We start from the raw sequence: 24,394 nt of genomic DNA, 5'->3' as shown, positions 1-24,394 counted from the left end.
TTCGATTCCCGTTCCGGTCGGGCAAATTTTCTCGACTCCCTGGGCATAGTGTGTCATTGTGCTTGCCTCACAATATACAAATTCATGCAATGGCGGGCAAAAATGCCCTTCAATTAACAACTGTGGAAGTGTTCAAAGAACACTAAGTTGAAGCGAGGCAGGCCCAGTCCTAGTGGGGACGTAGAGCCATAAAGAAGAAAGCAGAAGAAGTATATCTGCAAGTAGTGAAGTTCACCATTTTTCATTCATATGACTCAGTTGTTCGTTTATTATCGATGCAAAATTTCCCTGAGTTTTCAAGTATTCCCCGAGTAATCCAGATTTTCCCACTTAAATAAAGTACCCTGAAGATTCCTGGTTTTCAAAGTTTTTTCTCTTGAAATTCCTGCTAGATTTGCTTTTGAGATTCTCCAAGATTTTCCCCCCGAAAGTTTTTCAAATGTTTTTCTGAAGTTTTCTTCAGAGTATGCAACAGAAGATTTTTTTGTTTTTGAAATTTCTCCTCAAATTACTTCTCCTTCCTATAGGGATTCCAGGAGTTCTTCTTGGCTTACGTGTAGACATTTCTTCTGAAACTTCCATATTGTATTCTTACAAAAGCTTTTTCTGGATTCTCTTTATAACCTTTTTCCAGGATTTTTTACTGTGTTACCTCCAAGAGGTTCTTGGAATCCATCAAGAGTTGCATCTGAGAATCCTCCAATAGCTTCTTTTCGTCTAGGAGCTCCTTCCAGGAAATTTCCAGGAATTTCTTCTGGGGATTTTCCAGCACTTCTCTTTGAAAATTCTCCAAGGGTTCTTGCTAGAATACAAGGATTATTCTGAAAAACCTCAAGAAATATGTACTTTTGGAAAATCTTTGAGCAATTTCAGATACTCTTTATGGAAATTTTTGAGGAATTATTTCTGTGAATCATCTGGAAGTTTATTCTGTAAATGTGGTAACGCTTTGAGACTCGTGCAGGAGTACTTAATAAAAGTCGTGTGAAAGTTCATAAAGACATCAGTACTGTTTAATGGGATTCATCTGGGAATTTCTTCTAGAAATCTAGAAATTCCTTCTGAAAATCTTAGAAAGCAGATTTCCCCGACTACATTTCCACCAAAAGATTTTTTTTTTCTAGGTAATTTCTAGGGAAGTTTTTTTTTCTGAGTTACTTCTGGCAATCTGCCAGGAATTCCTTCTGGGACTCAAACACGAATTTCTTCAGGAGGTCTTTTTGGGATTCCTGCAGGATTTTTATTTTACTTTCTTTTTATTTATGAACTTCAACTGCAGCTTATCCTTCCCAAATTCCTTCAGGATTTCTTGGTTTGAAAATATTTATTTATGTGACCATCGTTTTCGGGATTTCATCCGGAATTCCTTCTGGGATTCATCAAAAAAGTTCCTTCTGTGATTCTTCCAGTTTTTATTTCTGGAACTTATACACGAATTTCTCAATGGGGTGCTTCTGGGATTGCTGCAGGAGTTCTTCTTAGTATTCGTGCTGAAGTTTCTTCTGAAATTTCAATTTAGAATTCTTCCAAAGGCCTTTGTTGGATTCTCTTTAAAATCGGAATTTTGCCAGGATTTCTCACTGCTGTTCCTCCAAAAGATCCTTCTAGAAACCCACCAGGAGTTGCGTCTGAGACTCCTCCAGGAGCTCATTTTGAAAATTTCCTGAAGTTTCTTCTGGGGATCTTCCCGTACTTCTCTCAAGAAATGCTCCAAAGATTTTTGCTGGGAATTCTCCAGAAATTCGTTCTGGAATTTCTCCTGGAGTTCCTTTTGCAAGTCCTTCAGTAATTTCAGGCATTTGTTGTGTAAATCTCCCAGGAACTATTTCTGGGAATCCTCCAGAAGTTTATGCTGAAAATGTGGTAATCCTTAAGAATTTTCCTATGCAATTTCTTTTAGGTTTCCCCAAGAAATTCTTCCAAGAATATGTCTAGGATTCTTATAGATTATCTTATACCATTCCACTTGGTTATCTCTCGGAATTCGATGAAAAGTTTTTAAAGAAAAGATTGTTGACCCCTGGAATTTCTCCAGGAGTTCCTTCTAATCATGATATTCCTCTTCAAATATTCGAATTGCTTCAGGAGTTCCACAAAGAGTTGGAACTCAATCTGGGTTTCAACCAAGATATTCTCTTGAAATTCCTCTGAGAGCTGCATTTGGGATTACATAAAATGTTCTCTCGTACACGATTTTCTCTATGAGGAACTTCTAGGATTCCTCCAGATGTTTTTCTTATTATTCGTCCTGGAGTTTTGTCGGCCTAGAATTCTTCCATAAGCTTTTGCTGTATTCTCTCTATGATCTTCTATGATGATTTTTTTTTTCAGGATTTCTTACTGCGTTACCTCCAAAAGATCTTACTAGGAATCTACCAGGAGTTGCATCTGAGAATACTCTAGTAGTTTCTTTCGGCAACCATCCAGGAGCTTCTTCTGGATATTTCCAGGAGTTCTTCTGGGATTTTTTCGCACTTTTTTTTATTTTTATTTCTTTTTTTTGTGGATGTTAACTTAAGCTAATTCTTCACATCGTACTTCTCCCTAGAAATGCTCCAAGTGTTTTCGCTAGGGTTCATAAGAAGCAGCTTCTGGAAATCCTCCAGGAGTACCTTTTAAAAATCCATTAACTATTTCAGGTATTCGTTATAAGAATTCCTAAGGATTTTCTGAGAATCCTACAAAAGTTCATTCTTATTTTGTGAGAATCCTTTAGAAGGTAAGTTTTGAGAATATTGCAAAAGTTCTTTCTAAAAATCCTTCAGAAATTTCTCCAGGACTGTTTGTTAGGATTCTTTCAGAAATTTCTTCTAGGATGCAGAAGTTCCTTACGGCAATCTTCGAGAAGTTTCTTTCGGGATTCCTTCAGGAGTTTTTAGAGATATTCCTAGATGTTAGACAAGAAGACTCCTAGAAAAATCGATGAAAAAATCTGTAGGAATCCACAGAAAACATCCTATGTGCCATCTGCAGTAGAAAAAACATCATGAGGGAATCTCCAGCAAGATTTTTTGATGGTATCCAGATGGTATTTTTATATTTATCGAGAGAAGGAATTCCTCGATCCCCCGATAATTTTTTTTCCAAAAGGTTTTTTTTTTTGGGTTTCATCAGGAGTTTCCTCCTGGGATTCTTTAACCCTTCGGGACACTCGCCTTTGTAAAAAGTACAAAGTACAACACTACCAGAAAACCTCGCTTGGCGTATGCAGCGCGAGCGCGGTGCAGTTTTAGGGCCAGACAGGGGCACGTCCTGATGGGTCAAAGGACATTCTTTCTGGCATTCTTTCAGGAAATCCTTTTGGGATTCGTACAAGAATTTCTCCAGGAGCTCCTGTACGAATTCGTCTTAGTATTCGTGTAGGAGTTTCTTCTTAAATTTCGATCTTGCTTTCCAACAAACGCTTTTTCTGGATTCTTTCTGTAATCTTATTTGAAATTACTACAGGATTTCTTACTGCTTTTCCTCCAAGTGATCCTTCTAGGAATCCAGCAGGAATCCTGAGAATTCCAAAATCCTCTGATCCAAAAATCCTTCTGAAAAACAACTGGATTTCTCTTGGTGTTTTTCGTACTTCTTTCTGGAAATGCCCCAGAGGGTTCGCGCTGAGGGTGGTCTACTAGGTCTCTAGTAAGCAATGTCAGCCATACTAACATTCCTTCCCTTCCTCGATGACCGTAAAGACGAGCCTGGTACTGTTATTGACTTAATAAATTTTGGAATTCTCCAAAAGGTGCATATTAAGAACGATTAACTGCTCCCAAAATCCATTTGTTGATTCCCTGTGCGATTTCGATTGTTCTGGTCCATCACGAAGTAGCAACTACGAATTGTGCAGAAATCTATGCTCATGCTCATGTTCTCATGCGTTGGCTCATTTCACACCGATTCCCCACCTGCCCCCAACAAATGTGACAAAAAGTCCGAACCTACACGACCGTTGCGCGTAGGAGCACCACGGTCACCACACCACACACCGACCGACACTACTGGACGCTGCAGGGGTTGCAACAGTAATTAATAAAATAAATAGAGATCATCAATCAGTCGCCAAAGCAGCGCAAAACCAATCTAACGGCAAATGGCACCAAACGGTGCGCGTCATTGCGGTAGTACCAGTCACAGTACCTTTGTAACGTAGAGGTAACTATAGCGCCAAAGCAAATGGCTCGAAGGGTCCCCCCTGGCTGGCTGGATGTCATGCACCCATACATAGTAATTATACCGATGGACGACGATGACGGCGACAGGGAGAAAAATAATACTGGCGGGTGATTGCGATGACTGGACTACTGAATGTTGCCCTCGGTGTTCCTCATCCACTAGGCAGGCACATGCATGGTGGTGGGGCGCGTTCTGCTTTGACTTATGGCCGAGGATATTTCAAGTCAACACCTTTAGGAAATGGCTGGTCGGACGTGCATTTGGTCATTTTCTGCTGGATTATTTGCTTTGCAGTTCTAGGAATCCGGAAGGAGCTACAGGGGTTCTAGGGTTAATTGTTGGGTAATGAAGTCTCATTGTAGTGCTTTGGTGGAGATATACCTTGAAGGCAAAGGCAAAGCAACCAGAGAACTTCGGTAAGACCTTAGAGTGAATTTAGTATCATATTAGCAATACAAAGACAACAGGGGTTCGAGCGTCTTCTTAGATGAACAATTTCTAATCTTTCCCAGAATAGCTTATTATTATGCTTGCCAATGACGCTATATAATGTGCATATTCAAATACTATAAAAAATCTGTTCTGTATAAGTTGATTTGTATATGAACCGCAAAATAGATGTAGCATTCGAAGCTGAATGACTCTCTCGTCAAATTCAACTGAAAATCTTTCCAAGACCAGAATTCCTTCTTCGAACATGTTGGGCGAAGAGAACAGCTTCTGTTCAATTAGAGATGTTACCACAATCAGTTAAGATCATTTGCAGATGATTATTTCAAATCTATGAATGATAACACATTTTGTCCATAAAACTTAAAAATTGTAATGTTTCTCGTTTGGGGGTTTACTTTCTATATTTAAAAGTTTTTTGTTAACCGTCTTCACCATCGCCAATGCCGTCACTAAACCAATATTATTGTACCTAATTTAGCTCCAATTAGTCTTCACTTCCGCAAACATTCATCGCACTAATTTGGCACCCCACTTTCCCAAATACGTTCCATCCCTTCCCAGCCAAAATATTAATTTCATCTCAATCAACCACCTTCCCCAAAACGCTATCTTCCGATTCACTTTCGATTGACCTTTTTTTGTCTACGTGCCAGCGCCTCATTTTATTCCGATTACCACCTAGATAATCGTTATTATTAGAAGCAAAAAAGAGAGAAAAAAGAATCTAAATTGAACATCAATAGCCAAAAATACCAAGAATCGGAAACCAGTTTGCCTTTCTCGCGCCACCGCCTATTAGAGGAATTCTTCCCTTAGCCTGCCGTCATCCTGGGATGTGCGCGCTTCTCACACCACGATGCCAGCACACGCGAGCGAACGATGGATCTCTTCTGCCTGTCTGTAACTATTATCGTAGCCCCATGGCTAGGCCGGATCGAACCTCGTCGGAGAAGACGTCACGCACGCCAACAACAACCACCACCACCGGTCAGATCTTCGAAGTTCGAAGCTCAGCATTGCGACGGGCGAGGTGACCACACCGTCGTGGATGGAGATTGAAATCAACCAGCGCAGCCTCCCGCTCAAGAAGAGATGTAGATTTAGATCTATCTCGGAGGCACCAACCGGACAGCTAAGCCACACAATAAACGCTAGTGCCAGGCCGGTGTAGGTAGAGGAGCCTCAAAACGTGCGGGAAGAGAATAATTTTCCCCTTCCTCTTCGGTTGCGGAGAACTCCACGATCCGGCCAGCCGCTCTCTTACAGCAGCTATATGTACCTACATAGTGGCCTGGCTTCGCGGTTGTGGAGATCCATCAGCTTCTTTTGTTGTAGGTTGTTCGTACCGGGGTATGAAAGGTAGGCTCATTTATTTGAACCGTTTAAGATTTATTTATTTTCATAATCAGTCATTGATTATTTTCAATACACAGTTTGTTGACTAATGGGACTGATGAGGTGGCAACCCTGCCTGTGAAAGTGTAGTGGATTTATCGTTCCTGATTTTTCATCAACTTTCGTATATTTTACGCGCGGTTAATTAGTAAATGTTTGATAATTGAGTGCCCTAAGGGGATTTCGTGTTAGGAATAGTGAAAATTTAGTGAAGGAACTGATTCCTGCCTCAAAATTCAGAGTTTTCTTTTGGTTCTTTTCATGCTCTCAACATTTTTTTTGTGGCGTGGAATGTTGTGCCATGACGGGGTGGTTGTGGTGGTAGATGAAATGTGATTTGAGTGTGCAAGTCTTGTGCAAGTATGTGTAGTGCTGGGCAGTAAAAAATGTAGCAGCAAGTGCGGGCGTCGTCGGCGGTCGGCAGCGTGTCAGAAATATGTTTCACTGTTCGTTGCGTCGAAGCAAAGTGAAGTGTCGCGTCGAGGATTACTATGCAACACTTTGGTTAAATGATGATACATGCTGCACACATAGAAGTGTAGTAGTCGAGACGTGCTTGAATGATGATGAAAAGATGCGTGACATGATAGCTGCCACTGAAATAAGATGTTCCGCGTTTCGGTAAAAGGGACTGGAGTGACCAAAATAGTGAACGGCTTTGATTTGATCATCTAGAATCTAGACCGTGGGAAAGTTAGGGTGGTTAGCATAGTTTGGAACTGGTTCATCCTAAATTTCACGGGCGGCAAGTTCTTATTAATGTTTTGTTGTATTCGTTGATGCGATTCATGTTCGTCGCCGTCGTCGTCGTTTTTGTCAAAAAAAAAAAAATGCGAAAGAAGAATGCGCGTGTATGTGAATATGATTTTGGGATCAGAGATGCCAGTGAATCAAATTGTGGTCTCATTTTCATAATAAGTTCTGTCAGAGGTCAAGTGACGTGTGTTCTAATGATGACAGAATGCACGATGGAGGTGAGACGAGGAGCATGCCGAGCAAGCTTAGCTGCGCTGTGAAGACGTTCCCGTGCGGTGATGGCAGCGCTACCTTTGATGGAATCCGGTGAGAAAGTTCTGATTATCGTTATTAATTACAAAAAATTGAACTAAATACGTGCCAGATTCGAAGACTATTTTTGAATCAGGAAGTGTGTTTGCATTATCATTATCCAATTGATAACGGTAATGCACACATGCGGGGCTTATTGTAAGTGAAAGTGACTTCTGAATGGACGTGTCTCTCCAGCCATTCTGAAATGGGTCTCTGAATCTGCAATAGAGCTATCACCTTCTAACTCCCGGATTAAAGCTTTTTGCAGTAGTATCAAAATGATATTGCAGAAATCTTTCTTCCATAATATCACTGCCGGACAGTGGGTGTTAGTTGGATCACACACACACACACACACACAGTTTGTTGACTAATGGGACTTGCGATAAATAATTAGCATTGAACAACTGGTGAATTTGCGTATGGGGTAAAGTTGGGAATGTAAACTAAACTATAACTGTTATGAAAGTCATATGTCAATCGGGTCGATCGAGATACATTTAACGATTGCTGTTCGTGGGCTACAATAAGCCAAAATCCAAAGAATTCAGCGTACCAATGGCCAAGTACTCTTCCTGACACCACTTTTGTATGTTCGATAAATGACTAATCAAATGTTAATTACGCAACAAATTCTTGATAAATGACGAGCAGAACCGGACTTATAAATCTAGAATCCCAGGGGTGCAGATCTCTGTCTATTCACACTTATAAAAAATACAGTACCGTGATTTCGGGTGAAAATGATCACTTTTCACAGTTTAGGCGCTGTCCATAAACTACGTAGACTCATTTTTGGCCATCTCAGACCCCCCTCCCCCCTCGTAGACATTTGTCCATACATAATTTTCGAAGTTTGTATGGAGCGTAGACTTTGGCCAGATCCCACCGTCCCTCCCTAAGGGTCTACGTAGTTTATGGACAGGCCCTTATGGCTTCTAATTTTTGAATACTTATCGATATGGTCAAACTCAATGCTTTAAAACAAGTACGACCACAGGTTTCATCAGTCAACGAGGTTGAAACTTTTACTGCAAATCATTTTATTGCAATAAATATCGCTTAAAATGAAAAATCAGAAATTTTAGTTTCGGGGTGAAATTGATTAATCAGTAAACTGTCTTTGTGAGTGCTGAAAATAAATTTTCCATCTGAATTAACCACCACAGGATGCGAAAAGCTTTGGAAAACTTATACAAGTTTAGTAAATTCTTAATTGTTTAAATTTTAAGTTTAATACATATAAACAAAACGCCAAAAAGTATGGAATTTACATATTAATTAAGCCATCACTTTAGAAAAAGTACAATTTTATGCATAAATATCAATATTTATAGAACTTTTGAAGACGGAACCAGGTTTAGCGAACACTTGGCAGCTATAAACATTCATTCGAATATTTATTCCATGTGCGATACTGCTACGGTAACAAAAGTTTGAAAGTGTCCTTGAAATTTGCCAAATTTAATGCAGAAATATGTGACTCATTAGCTGTTAAACATGTAAACTCATCATTCAATAACCCTTGAACTAGATGATGGTAATTTTCTACAAATTGTTCTAGGTTCAAAGTTTTATTTTTGACAAACAAAAATTGTCCTGACGTCGAACAATTTCACCCACTGATCAATTTCACGCGAAATCACGGTATTCAGTAAAAAAAAATCCCAGAAACTGGTCCGGCAACAACTGGTCGGAGTTATGTCATTACTATTATAAGGTATCCCGCAAAGATATTACAGTTATCCTAAGAAATTAAGTAATAGCATTTTAATTCTAAAATGAACACATTTTTGATTTCTGCACTGCTAATCTTGAATCTTAAGACACCATCTTGGATTTGCTGATCACCATTCTTGGACTACGGACATCTTTCTTATATACAAAATATACCCATATTGCACATTAGAATCAAATACTTCATAGTTTAGTATTTATTTTACTATTGCTAACTCGAGACAAACTTAAAATAAAAACAGCCGGCGCACTGGTACTGGTTTAGATTTCCATGAAATTTGTGCACTTTAAATCGTTAATGGGTAAAAAATCGGCCATCTTGAGATTCTAACGAGCATGTTCTTAAAACAGCCGCCATCTTGAATTGTGGGCCACCATTTTGGATTTTAGGCCTGCAACTTGTATAGGTATTCTGTTCACCATTTCTGAACTCCGGACAGCTTTTCCATCCCAATATACCGATATTGCATGATTTTAGAGCTCAAAACTCCTTAAAACAGCCGCCATGTAGAATTACAGACCACCATATGGAATTTAGGGTTGCCAATTCTGGTTTGGACCCCGGACATCTTCCATCCAAATATACCGTAATCGTCTCCCGGCAACGCCTTGTTTATCAGATGATTCACTTTTAAAACACTTTTATTTATCCATGGGAGGCTTATTGAACATAGCTTTGAGCTAAAATCGATGTTAACATATAAGTTTTATTTGATAAAAGCATGTTTTTGCGAAAGTAAGACGATTTTTAAAGGTAATTGCATTCCATTAGGCGTTTAATGTGGGTCAATCTGTAACTTACTAAACTTTATTTTATTTTTAACATACAAATTACACCAGTTGTAAGAATTTTAAAAACTTATTCAGATTCAGCATCATCAAATTTAGTTTGTTCAATAATTTTCTATTCTTAGTATATTATGTCATTGGTTGGTCAACTTCACCCCGGATTGAAAGTTTTCAAATTCGGCCATTTGAGCAATTTTTATAAAATTTAGCAATTTCTTGTAAGAATTTCGTTTACGGAAATTGAAACAGGTCCACTCAGTACATGTTTTAAAAATATTTGTTTGGAGTCATGTGCATTGTACTTGATTTTATTCAAAAGAATAGAGCAAAAGTGATCAACTTCCCCCCAGATTACGGTACCAGTAATGCATGTTTTTAGAACCCAACACTTCATAAAACAGTCGCAATTGATAATTCTGGACTGCATTTTTTTATATTTAAGGTCGCCATCTTGAATTTTGGATCGACGTAGTGCATTTTCTGGTTTCCATTGATGCTTTCCACTCAAAATTCGTCAACCTTGCAAAAAGTGTCGCATGATGGGATTTGGTTCCACTTTATTTATGACCAATTCCACCGGTGTTGGTCCGGATCACTAAAATGACCATAAGCCCGGACAGCTTTGACCGATTCGGACCATTGTTTATAACAGACTAGCTGGCCCGGCAAACTTTGTCTTGCCTAGATGTGGTGGTTTGACAACTGTTGGGTTCATTGCAGCACGGCACTCTAGATCGGTTTTATTGCGATCGTGTTGTTTTTCTTCCCCGTTCAAAAAAATCAAGTTTTTAACAATTTTCTTACTTTTTTAGATTATTTTCACAACTTTTACTACTTATAAACACAGGCACCTTGAATACGAATCGTACCGTGCAAGAGTCATCCTGATCGGTCCTGTCGTTCGTGAGTTTTGTTGCCTCAAAGGGACTTTAACTCATTTTATTTAAAACAGATAATGCGGTAAAATTTTGGTTTGGTTCATGCTAAAATGCGTAAATTTGTCCGATGGGAAGTTCCTTAAAAGTGAGTACATACATACATACATACACTCATACATACATACATACACACACAAAAAGACATCATCTTAAACCGCCGAATTTTCAATAGAAAAATCGTTTTAGAGTGAATATATAGACTTTCCGGTACACTTAGTGTATGAAAAAGCAAACAAGATTCTAGGTTTTGCAAGAAGAACCTAAACATAACAGACCAATCAGCAGCTTAAACTTCTTATGATAAAAAACGAATTAAGAGATGTTATCTGCACTGTCTCTTGTTTTTTTTTCTCACATTTCCATTTGTGAAGTGAAATTTTGTATGAATGTCATTACGTGTTGTAAGAAGTTATGGAAGGTTACGATGGAGCAAGGTTTTCAGACGAAGCTGCATAGAATGCGCTGGGCCGTTTAAGGACTGCGTACGTAGTCTCTACGGAGGGGAAAAAGGTCTGTCTTAAGCCCGCGGCCAATAGAAATTTTCAAATTATTGAATGTAGTTTAAAGTCTACTAGGGCATGGATATTTGCGATGACTAAACTGATTTTAAGTAGTAAATTCGCAATCGAGACCACTGGAAAATTGTCACTTTGGAACAACTTTTTCCTAGATCAACTGCGGAGATATGTTCAAACAGGCTTGCGTAAGATCGATACTTCACAGACCATTGATCTTTAGAGCAAATAAAATAAGCTTAAGAACCTAAATTACCGCCTGTAGTTGTTACTCCAGTATCGCCAGATCAGCAACAGGTTTGTTTTTCAATGTTTAGGATGCATTTTGAACGCTCATGTTCAGTGAGCGTGGCAGAAATATTCGTGCATGTTCACAATTTTGAAAACAATTTAGGTCTCGGAATGATGGTCCAACATTAAAAAGTTCAGATCTTGAGTCAAATAGTTTGTTACCCAAATGGATGGTGTTCAACGACGTCGTGCTTGAAATTGCATCGCAGTCATTCCCAATTCCTTCTGGTTCGATGAGTGTGAGTGAAATTTCCGGAGGTCAATAAGTTCCCATGCTTTAAGGACAAACGTCATGAAATCCCGCTTCAACAGTGCATACGAACTTCGGACGCACAAATCTCAAGAAGCAAGATTCAAACAACAGTGTATTTTGAAATTCTGTTCTGGCTCATTTGTAATTAGCTTTAAATGAGAAGATCAGATGCTCTGGTTTTGTTTACGAAGAGATTTGTGCGCTCGAAATCGTGAGTAGGTGCCAAAGTCGGCCATTGTGGCGGCCGTTTTGGGATTCTAACAAGTATGTCCTTAAATGTGGAGTGCAAGATGGCTGACTGCCCTCATTACACTTGGTCATAAACGAGTCGAGTTGGATTTCTTGACCGTACCGTGTATTCGATGGGCATCAACCAGACTAGGTGAAAGTTCTTCCGGATCATCACTTTATTACTGGCTGAAGCTCGACCCGGTGTAATGGACCCTATATGTTTAGAGGTGGCTGAAAAGTGGGTGGAAGTCTCTAATAAACGATCAGTCCTTGCTGTTGTAGTGTCTACCTAATGGTTGTGTGCACAGGATATCTACCTACATAAAATACTGTTCATTACAGTACCTAAATGTCTAGGTATGATTCATTGTGTCTACCTAAGGTAGTATAAATACGGGTGATCATTGGACCACACAGCGGAGAGACTGCACAAGCTTTGGACTTGTCACATCTTTGATATTCTTCTTTTGAAGGATATAAAAGCTGTATCCAATCATTTCGAATGCCTTGCAGGTTTTTCACATCTAACGCAAAAATCTTGTAAAATTCTTCAAGTCTTCGAGAAGGTTTCTAGGACTAAGCTCCGAGTGACTCTCGATCGACAAGCGCGTTTCAACAAAGATTATCGAATGAGACCACACGTTGCAAATCTGTTGCTATTAGCTACACGGTTCACTGTGTTCAAACACCTTCTAGGTTGTAAACATGAACACGGTTCACATTAGCACAGCATAAATGGAACACGTTCGAAACAATTGAATCATTTCAGATAACTATTTGTCAACTTGATCATGGTGCGCCACCATAGTGCAAGAAGAAGAATTCTTTCTCGGCATTGTTGTGGGAGAAGATATTTTATATGCATAAGTTGACATGCATACCTATTTGTTTAAATTATCTCTAGCACGAAGTTAAATGCTTTGTTTATGTTTAACCGTCGGGGAAAGTAATTTTTGTCAATAACTGTTCAGTCTTTGGTTTATTCAACAGCAGTGAAAACAAACCTTGAAATAGCTCACAGCTTTTGGGGGTGTGGGGTATGAGTTTATGACCTGTTCAAAAAGTGAATCGTGCGGAGTAAAAATTGAACGATGACTTAGTATACTGGGCTTCTCATAAATGTTTAGACCATTCCGATAATTTGAGAATTCAATGAATCATCATTTTTCAGCGACAGTTCACACTAATCATACTTATTTTGTTTAACTGTTGTGCATCCGACGCCCCTGTCGTGAACGCAACCGAACTTGCATATCCTAGCCGCTGCAAAGTCGCATGCGGAATTCAACTGTGATAATAATAAAATCGAACCCAGTCTAAATGGGTGCAAATGTCGCAATACTAACTGTTACTACTTTAGATCAATTTACTTCGGCGTGTGTTATTTGGAAAGAAAACGTCGACTCGTAAGAGGAGTGCAATTTAACCCTCCGTAACTCGCGCGGTTGACTACCTGCGTCAGCACCACGTTAATGCTGAGTACAAAAAGCGAGATTTTTTCATCGTGTTGTACAAAATACAACAGCGCGATCACTCGAGGGTTAAACGTGAAATGTAGAAGATTTTTTTTTGTTGTCCAGTGCTTTTGTGTAGTAGTTGTGTAGTCTACCTCCTACCTCCTACCTCCTAATGTGACGGAAATAAACGCATATGATAAAACAAATGTTCTAGCATATTTCTATTTTTTTTTTTAGAAAAACGGATGATTTCTGACGGATTGCTCACCAGCCAGTCGAATGGCTTCAAACGCCCAATTTACAAAAAAAGGCACACACTAAACTGTGATAATTACAGATGGATTCACCTGTCAAATTCGGTGTACAAGATACAAGATAGCGAAGCAGCAGCGTGAGTTCCTGTAGATCCTGGTTTCAGGTGCTTCTGAGCACAGTGAATACCAGATTTCGTGAAAGGTCGATCAACGACGGATCAACCTACGGATGATGCGTCAGAAAGAACCGTTAGACGTATCAGAAAATCTACCAGATCGCAGTACGTAGTTAAATGAGTAAGAACCACCAGTAGCTGCAGCGGCCAACCACTTGCTGTTTGACAAGGCAACCGTCCCAAGTACCATTTTGGTGATCAATTTGTCTTGTAGAGGTTATTGGAACCGTCATGTATCATATACATTTTATTTTTGTTTTATGGTGGTTCTAAGAACCCTCTATAGTAGGCCTGTCCAGCTGCAATCACGCTTTGGCGCGCTAAAAGTGGCATCGCGTCAGCACCAGGGAATGAAATTATCGATCATGATCGCGATTGTAGAAAACTCTCTCACACGCATTATCGGCGAAAAAAGACGTGCGATAAATTCAGACCCGGGCTTCTCCCGAGAATGTGTTTTCGCTAGTTCCGCAGCGCCGAAAATCGATTATCATCCGCAATGAAAAGTTGACTGGTTTGCTTTCTGCTCTTAGTTCGCCTCTCCGTAGTGCCGTCGTCAACGACTGTAGCTTTTATGTATAAAATTTCAGTTCCCTCTCGAGCAGCTTATGTGGTCGTGTGGTTATGGTGCGCGCTCATACACATTTTTGTGGAGGGTCTAGGTTCGAATCCCGTTAGCGGCAAATTTTTGTTATTTGCCTTCTGATAATTATCGCGATAACTTTGCAGGCGATAAAGTTGGATAGCGAAAATGAAAAGAGCGATTTCCAGTTTTCGGCTATCTTTGATCGGGGACAAACAGCAACGATCGATAAACATTTCTCACAGGAAAAGTAAAAACAGAAAAAATCGGTTGCTCGAAAAACGCTGTTTTTCGTCTCAATTTGCTGATAATTTCATTCCCTGGTCAGCACTGATATGATAGCCAACACCTGTCATCGCGCTTGTTTGTTATCACCCGTGGTAGGGGGTAGCCAAGGCAAACTACTAGGAAGCAAAGCTACTACGTTCAGTACAATTTCGCGCCACAACGTGATTGCCTCCAAAAAGCTAGTTTTTAGGCCACATTTGACTTTCACGAATTTTAGTAATTTTTGCTCAACTCCTACAGCATTGGTGTCAAAGAAGCAAATAACCAAAAAACATTGGAGAATATGATGCCGTTTTGAAAAATCCAACTTTTTAAGTATATTAGGGTGTTCCAGAACGAAATTTATCAAAAAATCAACTTTTTAAGGTTTTTCTGATTACAAATGTGATAATTACACATGTTTCCTTCAATTTTATTGGCACACGTTGTTCGGAGAAGTTGTAGCAGACAAGTATAGCTTTCAATTTCTGCCGAAGGAATGAGGTTTTGACATGTTTTAGAGTAGTTATGATTTTTTGAAGTTCAAAAATAGTCGAAAAACACAAAATTGATTTGATGCACCTCTTAATTTCAATGGATTTGGCTGAAATTTTGACCAGTTACTTCTTTTAGGATGCCAATCAAAATATGGGGGTGGACTTGAGAATCAGAGAACATTTTTGAAAAGCTGGACAGGCCTACTCTATAGTCTATCCGACTAAAAAATGTTACTTTTGGGTGCTACGAAGGTGATAAGACACAACTTACGGTTCCGATCCTACGAATCCCGACTGCACCCGGAGCAGTCTTGGAAGTTAACAGGATTTGATAACACTAGTTTACAGCATTTTTGAACTCGGTAAGCTGATGATCATTTTTGGTGTAGTTCGAAAACGCGAAGGAAAAAAATTACAGTAGAGCGGAAATTTTTTCGACTTTCCATACAAAGTTGATGATTTGAAATCGATTTTTGTTCTATCTAATTTAAGCAAAATCGCTTACTTCACACATCTCATTCTCCGTAATCAATGCTCCAATTGAGCTGAATTTTTTACTGTAACTCGCCTGCATATGATATGTCAAATAAACGTTGAGATAGAATTTTTAAATTGTTTTTTTCTTATTGAAAAAAAAAATACATTTCTTCACACATTTTTGGAGATTTTAAGGAGATTGTCCCTAAAACTCGCCAATGTCTTGAATTTTATCAATCTGACGCAAAACCTGCATTCAGATGATCGAATGGTATTATATGCAGCTCCTAATTTATGGAAAAAGATTTAAAATTGGTCTAACAAAACTTTTAATTTTAGTTGATTCCATGTTTTAAAAAGTTATAAAACTCAATATTAAGCTAAAACTCAAAAACTGTTCTACTTAAAGAATTTTGAAGCACGGTTTCGGAATCAGCGCTAAATTGTGCTTCAAAAATTTTGGTCGTTGACAGAAGTTCACGACTTTCGTTTTGTAAACTAGTGTTACCATCTGAATACCCGGTTCTCAAGTATGGAAGCGAGAAGCTAGGTCAATCAAACCACAACATTTATGCAAATAAATGGGAGGATTTAGAATTGCCCAACAGCTGGTTGGTTGATCTCATATGCCCAATCTACAAGAAAGGACACATACTCAAGTGGATTATCCTTCTTAACCCTAAAAGGGATACCTGGGGTCCATTGGACCCCAGGCGCCTTTCAGAGCTCGTCTTTGATGGAACACACTCAGCGAGGTGACGAAACTGAGGCCATGAAGGTATCCCTTTTAGGGTTAATTCGACGTACAAGTTATTGTCGAGAGTCGTCCTGTTCAATAAACTGGGACTTCTTGAGGAGTGGTTCATCTGTTGATATAAAACTGGATTTAAAGTTGACCGTTTTTTGTATGTAGCAACTGTACTGAAAAAGAGATAAGACGAAACTTCTGGCCTCTTCCAAACGAATCGCGAATGTACTCGGCAGTACTGGGAAATAATTAGGATTTAATAATCCTCTGCACTAGTAAGCCCACGGATCCGGTAGATTGCTAATCCCAAAATTGGTTGGCAGACTTATTTCGTCTCGTCAAATGTTAACATGAATTGGAAACTAATTTAGACAATTTCACATCTTTTCATGGCGAAAAACGTGTGTAGAATACCAACTAATGTGCAATCAGCAAAAAGGAAAGACTCTAGAAAAGAACTGCGACAAAGTCTATAAACTATTATCCTTGATTGGTAATACTAATTGTATTAATTGAAGGTTCACCTATCCTCATGCAAAGAACGCAACGATCTATAATATACGATATGTAGAATAGAAAGGCCGTTGACTCATTTATTCACACTTCTGTTGGCGACAAAGACCAGTTCCTTAAAGCCTAATGCAAAACTTAATGGAAACAGGTCGCTGACATAGTGCGCGTGTGGTTGGGGTCAAAATGATCCTTATGCACAAGAATTGTTAAAAAGAACTATGGTTCGGAGTCATAAGCTTAAGCGTGTGATACCTGTTCTTGAGGTTGTGTGGGTATTGTGCTTTTCTTACGTAATACTCCAGTACGCAGGACATATCTGCTTGCAAGAACTCTATTCAGATGGGTCGGGTGCTAAGAAGCATCATGAGTTCGCTTAGTACTGTCTAACAGTACAAACGAGGGAGCTATACAAGATGAAATCAATATTGCTAGCTAAGTATAGTTCGATTGCTTCCTGATCTCTCAATCACACAATGTTCAAAACTAAATCCCAAACACATGTACAGATTTTGCATCTTCGTGTTCAAATGATGTTCATGGAACCCACCAAGAAGACAATCATTTAAAATCACACCTCTCACATGTCATAATCTTCCCCACAATCAACAATGACCAATTCATCAACTGTCACCAGCGATGCCCTATCGCAACATTATCAAATTACACTACACAGTCACTGCATTAGAGACTGGACATGACATTGCAATGCCACATAAACAATTTCCCCCACCTTATCTAAATGTATCTCTTCATTTGGGACAGTACCCGCATGGAGCCCACAAGATCTTATCAGGTGTCGATCGAAAACGCGCCTCTGCTGCGTACGTACCATTCCGTCGATTTGTTTCTCAATAACTCATCATCTGAAGGCATCACGCAAGTACCGAAGAATTGTAACCTGTCAGCAGAACCGTTGTAGGACAACGATGGATGCATGCCGCACTGCGTGTTCCAGTTTGAAACTACACTGGGCAATAACGAAACAAAACAGGAAAAAGCCGCCCATCCGAATCAATTGAACGTCCTCTTGGGGTGATTTCAACAGCCTCGGCATTCCACTCGGTTAATCAGTAAGCAGTAGTATGCATACCGTTAAGCGGTGAGAAGTTGGTCGCTTTGGACTAGTTTGTTCCGCGGAGGAACAGACACGGCTAAACAGGCTTGGATACTTCGCAGATCATTACTGGGAAAGAGCTTGAGCTTCATTGTCCGTAGTTGCTGCTACTCCAGAACTACCAGATCTGCTACACTTACACAAGGAACTAATGAGATATCTGCTCTGAACTAGCGTGCATCTACAGAGTGTTATTTAAAATTGCTTTCGTTGAAACAAAACTTTTCTTCTAAGTTTGTATACTAAAATGGCATCCGCTCAAGTTCCGAGTAGCATCTTAAGCAGCTTTCAAGCTGCTTAGTAGGCTAACAATGAATCTTATTTGAGTTCTGTGTGAAGTTCTGAATAATTTCGGTGGGGAACGTAAACTTTGTGGATCTTCAAAGTGCTTATTGTAGCATGGGTACCAAAGTGTTAAGTTACTCGGGAGTTTATTAATCATGGACAAAGCATTTGTTACCAAGTGAATAAGTTCCACCCCGGTTGATCAACTGCCCCCGATCAAGGGTACCCTATTGACTCGCGCACATCAATCAGTGTGGTATATTTTGATTTTCCGTGCCGCCGAGAGGCCATCGAAAGATAATGTTTGCCTTTGTTCCCGCAACAACGCGCAAAGTCTCCCGATCGAACGGAGAGCCCAGGGCCCAGGGCCCAGAGCGCGCGCAGGGCGGGCACTTTCAATTAAAACAAATCAACACAACAAACAGTCCGATTATGGTGGCGCGCCGCGAGATGCTTCGCGAGCTCTCGTCGCAGTGCTTTCCGTGATGAGTTTATGTTTTTTGAACGAAAAAAAAGGGGGGATAGGGAAAATGTATTGGCATCCAAACCGCTTGCCCACTCGCACAGAAAGAGTGTTGTTGAGGGTCTTTGATTATGCTTCATCAGTATGGAGAGGGAGATTTCTAATCAAATAAGTCTTTTTTCGTTTTGACCTAACCTACGAGTAGTTCACAGAGTAGTGTAGTAAACAATTCTTTATACACAATATTTTGCTTTTTTTAATAGTAGGACTATCGAAGCGAGTACGAGTGAAATGGGTAATGAAGTAGGTACACATGGGTTGGGTTGGAGAGGGGGGGGGGGGGGGAGGTGTATGTAGAATGATGTAGAAGGGGGTGGTAGATTTGAAAAAAGAGCTAAAAGTAGAGTAAATATTACACAAAGTACGGTCGATTGCTATCGCTGCGATTGGAGTGATGGGTGTTGTATTGCGACTCCGGAATGGTGGAGTACACGTGGCCTAGGGTGTTGGTATTGTTGGACTTACTGGTGCGGTAGTAGCCCACGGGAGCCCCCATGCCCGGTGAGGCGTTGCCCTGCTGAAGGTTCAGTTGATGGAGCTGCTGTTGCTGTAGTTGTTGTTGGTGTTGGTGCTGGGGATGATGAGGATAGGTTTGCAGGTGCGGCGAATGGCTAGTCTGCTGCTGTTGCTGCTGCAGTGGAATGTGGTGTGATGGCGCCGATGGGGCATGAGGATGATGGTGATGGTGGAAGGGAACCATCGCGTGACCTCCTCCAACTGCGTGGTGAAGCGTCGGTGCTTCGTACTGTGGCGAGGAAGCAGTCGAAAGTTCATCCTCGGTGTTGTAAGTACTGTGGTTGGGGGAATGAGTTGACTGCGGTGGATACTGTACGCATACTTCGGAGTTGAGGCGCTTCGGCCAGGTAGCCGTCGGCGCAGTAGGATTCGTTGGAGCAGGAGTATACCGGATGTTGATGGCTTTGCGATGTGGGGCTTTATTTACAGGGGAATTTTTGCCAATGTCCGGCATGGCAAAGCGGAGCTTGTCCCAGAAGCGACGATCGTCCCACGAGATAACGGTGCAGGTTCGCGTGAGGATATCCATAATGGGATCCATCGTGAGCATCGACTGTGGCACCGAAGTAATGAGGATAAGCTTCTGTTTCCGCCGGGATGGCCGGATTAGCTCTAACACGGCTTGCAATCCAGCCCGGAACTCTGGTTGGGACCATTCCAATTGCATAAATTTCACACTAATAAACAGAATTAACTTTCGAGATGCATCGGCCGCACCCTGCAGTGAATCCGCCAGGAAAGATGCCGAGTGTATGTCGCGATAGTGCAGGCAAAGTGTGTAACCATTATGCTCCAATTCTAGTGCAATTTGACTAGTAACCATATCGGCATCGGCAGCACTATAAACAAGATATCCATCGTAAAGCTTCTCGCTATCCTCGCACCGTTCCATCGCATTTAGCGGATCCTTGCAAATTCGCACTCCGTACCTAGAATGCGCCCACAGACAGACATCGTTTCGGAAGATAAACACCAGCGTCACCAGGAGAATCGTCAGCACTAGTCCAGCTAGCACGGCAACCAGCAGTGGCAAATAGTCTATAAAATCATTATCGATAATCGTTCGCTGCACGGTTGGTGTCGCAATCGGAGCACTCTTGTGGCTCTCACACTCCTTAACCGCGTCCTTCAGTAATTTATTATTCGAACACTGAAATTCACTTAGTCCGTCGGTTTCGTTAAACTGTCGCTCGGCCCAGTCCACCAGCTTAGTCATCGATTCACAAGCACAGGCCAGTTTATTACCACTTAGCGATATTAGCCGGAACCTACCGCCCAGTGGCATCAATTCCCAGGGTTTTAACTCACTGATTTTATTGTCATTTATCGTAAGCACTTCCAATGATTTCTGATAATAGAACGATTTGTTTCCGATGGCACTGATGGCATTGTGATCCAGGAACAGCTCCTTCAATTCACGCAACTGCTCGAATTCAGCTCCGCTGATACTCTCCAGCCCGTTGTGCTCCAGGTGCAGTACGCTGAGTGCCGGAATTCCGCCAAACGTTTTATTGTTCAGCCCGTCGATGTGGCTATTGTTGAGATACAGCGACTTGAGCTTTTTCTTGCCGATGAAAACGTGACTTTCCAGTTGGCCAAAATTGTTCCCATCCAAATAGATGTCGGTGGCATCCATTGGAATTTTCACCGGAATGGAATTGAGTCCCACGCTGCCGCAGTCCACAATGTTGGACTCCCATGCCGTGTCGTGATAGCAATTGCACCGGTCCGGGCACGTCATTTTGCAATCACACGCGTCAAAATCGCAGCAATGACACGTTGCGAAACAATGGCTCTCATATTTACATAGAAACTCACTGGCCTTCATTTCCATCAGGGGCCGGACCAGCTCACCACGCTCGTGCTCCATTGTGCACATAACCGAGTCGAGATCCTTCACCTGCGGGTACTGACGGAGATAACTCAGCTCGTTGATGCGCTGTAACCATTCCATGCTACAATCGCAATGGATTAAATTATCGCCTATATAAAACTCTGGCATAGTTCGTGTATCCGGCACCAGTGTCAGGGCTAGTGATGGCATTTCCAGTCGACGCAAGTGATTCCCATAGAGAACTACCTTCACAAGGCTCTCCTTGCTAGTGAATGTCTCCGGGGCAATCTCCTCAATTTGGTTATTGTTCAGCAGCAAGGTTTCGATATTTTTCGGAAACGAGCTTGAGTTGATGTATTTGATACGGTTGTGTGATACGTCCAACATTTTCAACTGAAACCAATTTCCCACATCGTACCGATTGCCCAGCTCGGAGATATTATTCTTGTGAATGTCCAACCATTCCAGGGACTGCGGATAGTGTGAATAGTCGAACCAACCGATGTTATTGTCGGAGATATTCAAATAGACAAGCGACGTGAGTGAGGTGAACACCCCTGCCACATCCTCCAGCTCATTATTATCCAGCCTGATGGCTCTGAGCGTTGGATTTGAGCTGAAAGCCGACTGGTCCACGTGCCGTATCCGATTGCTGGCCAGATTTAGCAAGTGGATCGTTGACAGTGCAAAGAACGTGTCCCTCGAAATTTCCGTTATCTGATTATCCACCAGCCGCAGCCCGATCAGCTCTTCCAGTCCCTCGAAGGATGAATTATTAATCTCCGATATCTGATTCTTGCCCAAATCCAACGACTGCAGAAATTTTAAGCTTTTCATTCCGGACGGTATCTCTTCCAGTCGGTTATCGTTCAGACTCAAATCATGCAGATGGGTCAAATTCTCAAAGGCACGCTCGTGAATATACGCAATCTGGTTCGACTCCAATATCAGCTGGTTCAGAACGTACAGCTCACTGAAATGGTACGGTTCGATTTGTCGCAACCGGTTGTGTGACAGGAAGAGCGCATGCAAATTTTTCAGATCACTAAACGCACCGTCGGCAATCAGCTCTATGGCGTTGTGCTCCAAGTTGAGAATTTGCAAACTGTACAGCCCCTTGAACACGTGTTGGTCCACTTTGGTGAGATGATTGTAGCCGACATTCAGCACTACGAGACGCACCTGACCAGCAAATGTATCCCGCTTGACCCACGTCGAGGTCAGCTGATTCCGCGACAGGTCCAGCATTTCGAGCCGGTCCAACCCTTCAAATACACCGGGTGCCAGCACCGATAGGGAATTGTTCTGAAGATTCACTTGTCGAATCTTGCGGGATGATTGAAACAGTTCGGGCGTAAGAGCGGTAAGCTTGTTGTTGGATAGGTTGAGAATCTCAAGTGTGCCCAGTCCTACAAACGCCCGGTCGGCTATTTCTTTGAGAAGGTTCTCTTGTAAATAGAGTGCGTTAAGTGATCTTAGAGCTGAAAGACCGTTGTCGGGCATAAGCGTAATATCATTTCCTGACAAATCTAGCACCTCAAGACCTGTATTACAAGCTTTTCCAGGGGCTATTGGTCCTTTACCCCAATCGGACAATGACAGCTGTGAAATATCGCTTAGTCTGTTTCCGGTCAGGTTCAATACTCTCAATGTGTAAAGGGGGCAAAATACCTCGTTTGGTAGACTCCAGATGTTGTTATCCGCCAGGTGCATCTCTTTAAGCTCAGTTAATCCCCGAAAACTTTCTGGATGTAGTTCGAGGTTCATAACAGACCAATCAATGTTGTGGGTGCTTAACGATAAACTCTTCAGTACTTTCATGTTTGAGAATGCCGTCGCTGGGATGTATTTTATTTTGCAGTACTCGATCGACAGTTTCAGCAAGCTGTTCAGATTTCCCAGGAAGTTTCCGGGCGTAGTTGTCGATTCTAAGGAACTTTCGAAGAACATTATGTCGTTACACTCTAATTTGAGCGATTTTATCCTATCAATTTGATAACTACTTATATTAGCTAGCAGACTCTCGGTCTTGGTTATGGTTTTGATTTTGCACTGCAACTCGTCGGATCTTTTCTCCTGCGAAACTTCCAGTACCGCACCGGTCCAGGTGCACCCCTTCGGCAAGGCATCATCGTGTCGAAGGAAGTTGTTACGACCCGCAGTCACTAACGTACAGCAACCCAGAAGCACGATTCCACATCCAAGTAGAATAAAAACTGCACCGTTGCCCTGTACCGAAGCCAGGTTGATGATTTTCTGCCGTGCGGTTGCGTCCGCCAATTGAAATCTGAATAGCGAATTTACTTCGATTTGAAACACAAATTTTCATTCACTGCTTCGCCGAAGTCATCAACTGGCATTTTCACTTTTCCCACAGACTCTTCGAAACCGGAATTCACACCACCCCGGCACGGATGTTTTATATGAGAAGTGCTGTTCTAGTTTCGATCAGAGCATAAAATATACAAAATTATCTGTTTTATTCACTCATCTCGTGCACACAAACACTGTCGGATGCAAAGATCGTGAGTCGGTCACTTGTTTTGCTTTGCTCTTCGCTTCACAATTCCTTCCGAGAAGCACACGAACCCAACTCACTCGATCTGCTCTTCTATGCAGAAAACGCGGGTGTTCAATTCCGCCGGAGAAACCTTTAAATGCTGAAACTGATGGCTGTTGTTCGAACGAATTCTTCGCTGTTTCACGTTTTTTCTTCCACTCAAACGGTCGAATCTTCTCTTGGCATGAGCTCCACGCAGGGGCTCCCCTCAGTGGTGATATCCGTTTATAAATAAGCACACACTACCATCAACAAAAAATACACTCTTCACCATAGTGCGGGACTAAGCCGATGGAAAACACATTAGCACATAAGATTGTTTTATACAGCTATTTTCTTCCCTTCAGTGCACAACACTGAGCTGCCTTGTGGACCGCCCTGACGGCTCGACTTTATTTCTCCGCTCTTCCTTTTCTTCTGACTAATTTTATAATGCTTTTATTCCTCGCCTTCTATCTGGCGAACGCGGCATCAACAACCATGCACATCACAATAATAACAGACGGTCGATTTTTTGTTGCCTTCGTTTCTGCCCCTACGACGAGAGGAAACCGACCATTCTACACTGTTTTTGTGGAGCGTATTTTGACACCCGGACACGAGCACGGACTACGGCAGCTGAAACAAGCGTCTTCTCTCGTTCGCGATTCGGAAGCGACTGGCTGGTTCGTTGCGGAGTCGCAGCCGTCACGCTTGATGCGCTATTCTGTCGAAATGAACGCGGTTACTCTCTTTCGCTCACTGCTGCACCGCGGTGCAGATTGACAATAATCT

At 41.5% G+C, this 24,394-nt stretch overlaps 1 protein-coding gene across 1 annotated transcript in view; it reads right to left on the bottom strand.

Annotated features, from left to right (window-relative positions):
- The window catches only part of LOC109402341 (toll-like receptor Tollo), a 29,357-nt gene extending 4,963 nt beyond the window's left edge, over positions 1 to 24,394 (bottom strand). Inside the window, exon 1 of the mRNA XM_062860884.1 lies at positions 1 to 24,394. This exon is cut by the window's left edge and continues 4,963 nt beyond it. Within this exon, the coding sequence (XP_062716868.1) occupies positions 19,063 to 23,010 (3,948 nt within the window). The 5' untranslated portion in view covers positions 23,011 to 24,394 and the 3' untranslated portion in view covers positions 1 to 19,062.

This window comes from Aedes albopictus, chromosome 3 (genome assembly GCF_035046485.1).
Source record: "Aedes albopictus strain Foshan chromosome 3, AalbF5, whole genome shotgun sequence".
NCBI classification, from domain to species: Eukaryota; Metazoa; Arthropoda; class Insecta; order Diptera; family Culicidae; genus Aedes; species Aedes albopictus.
This window is presented reverse-complemented; position numbering and strand designations above follow the sequence as displayed.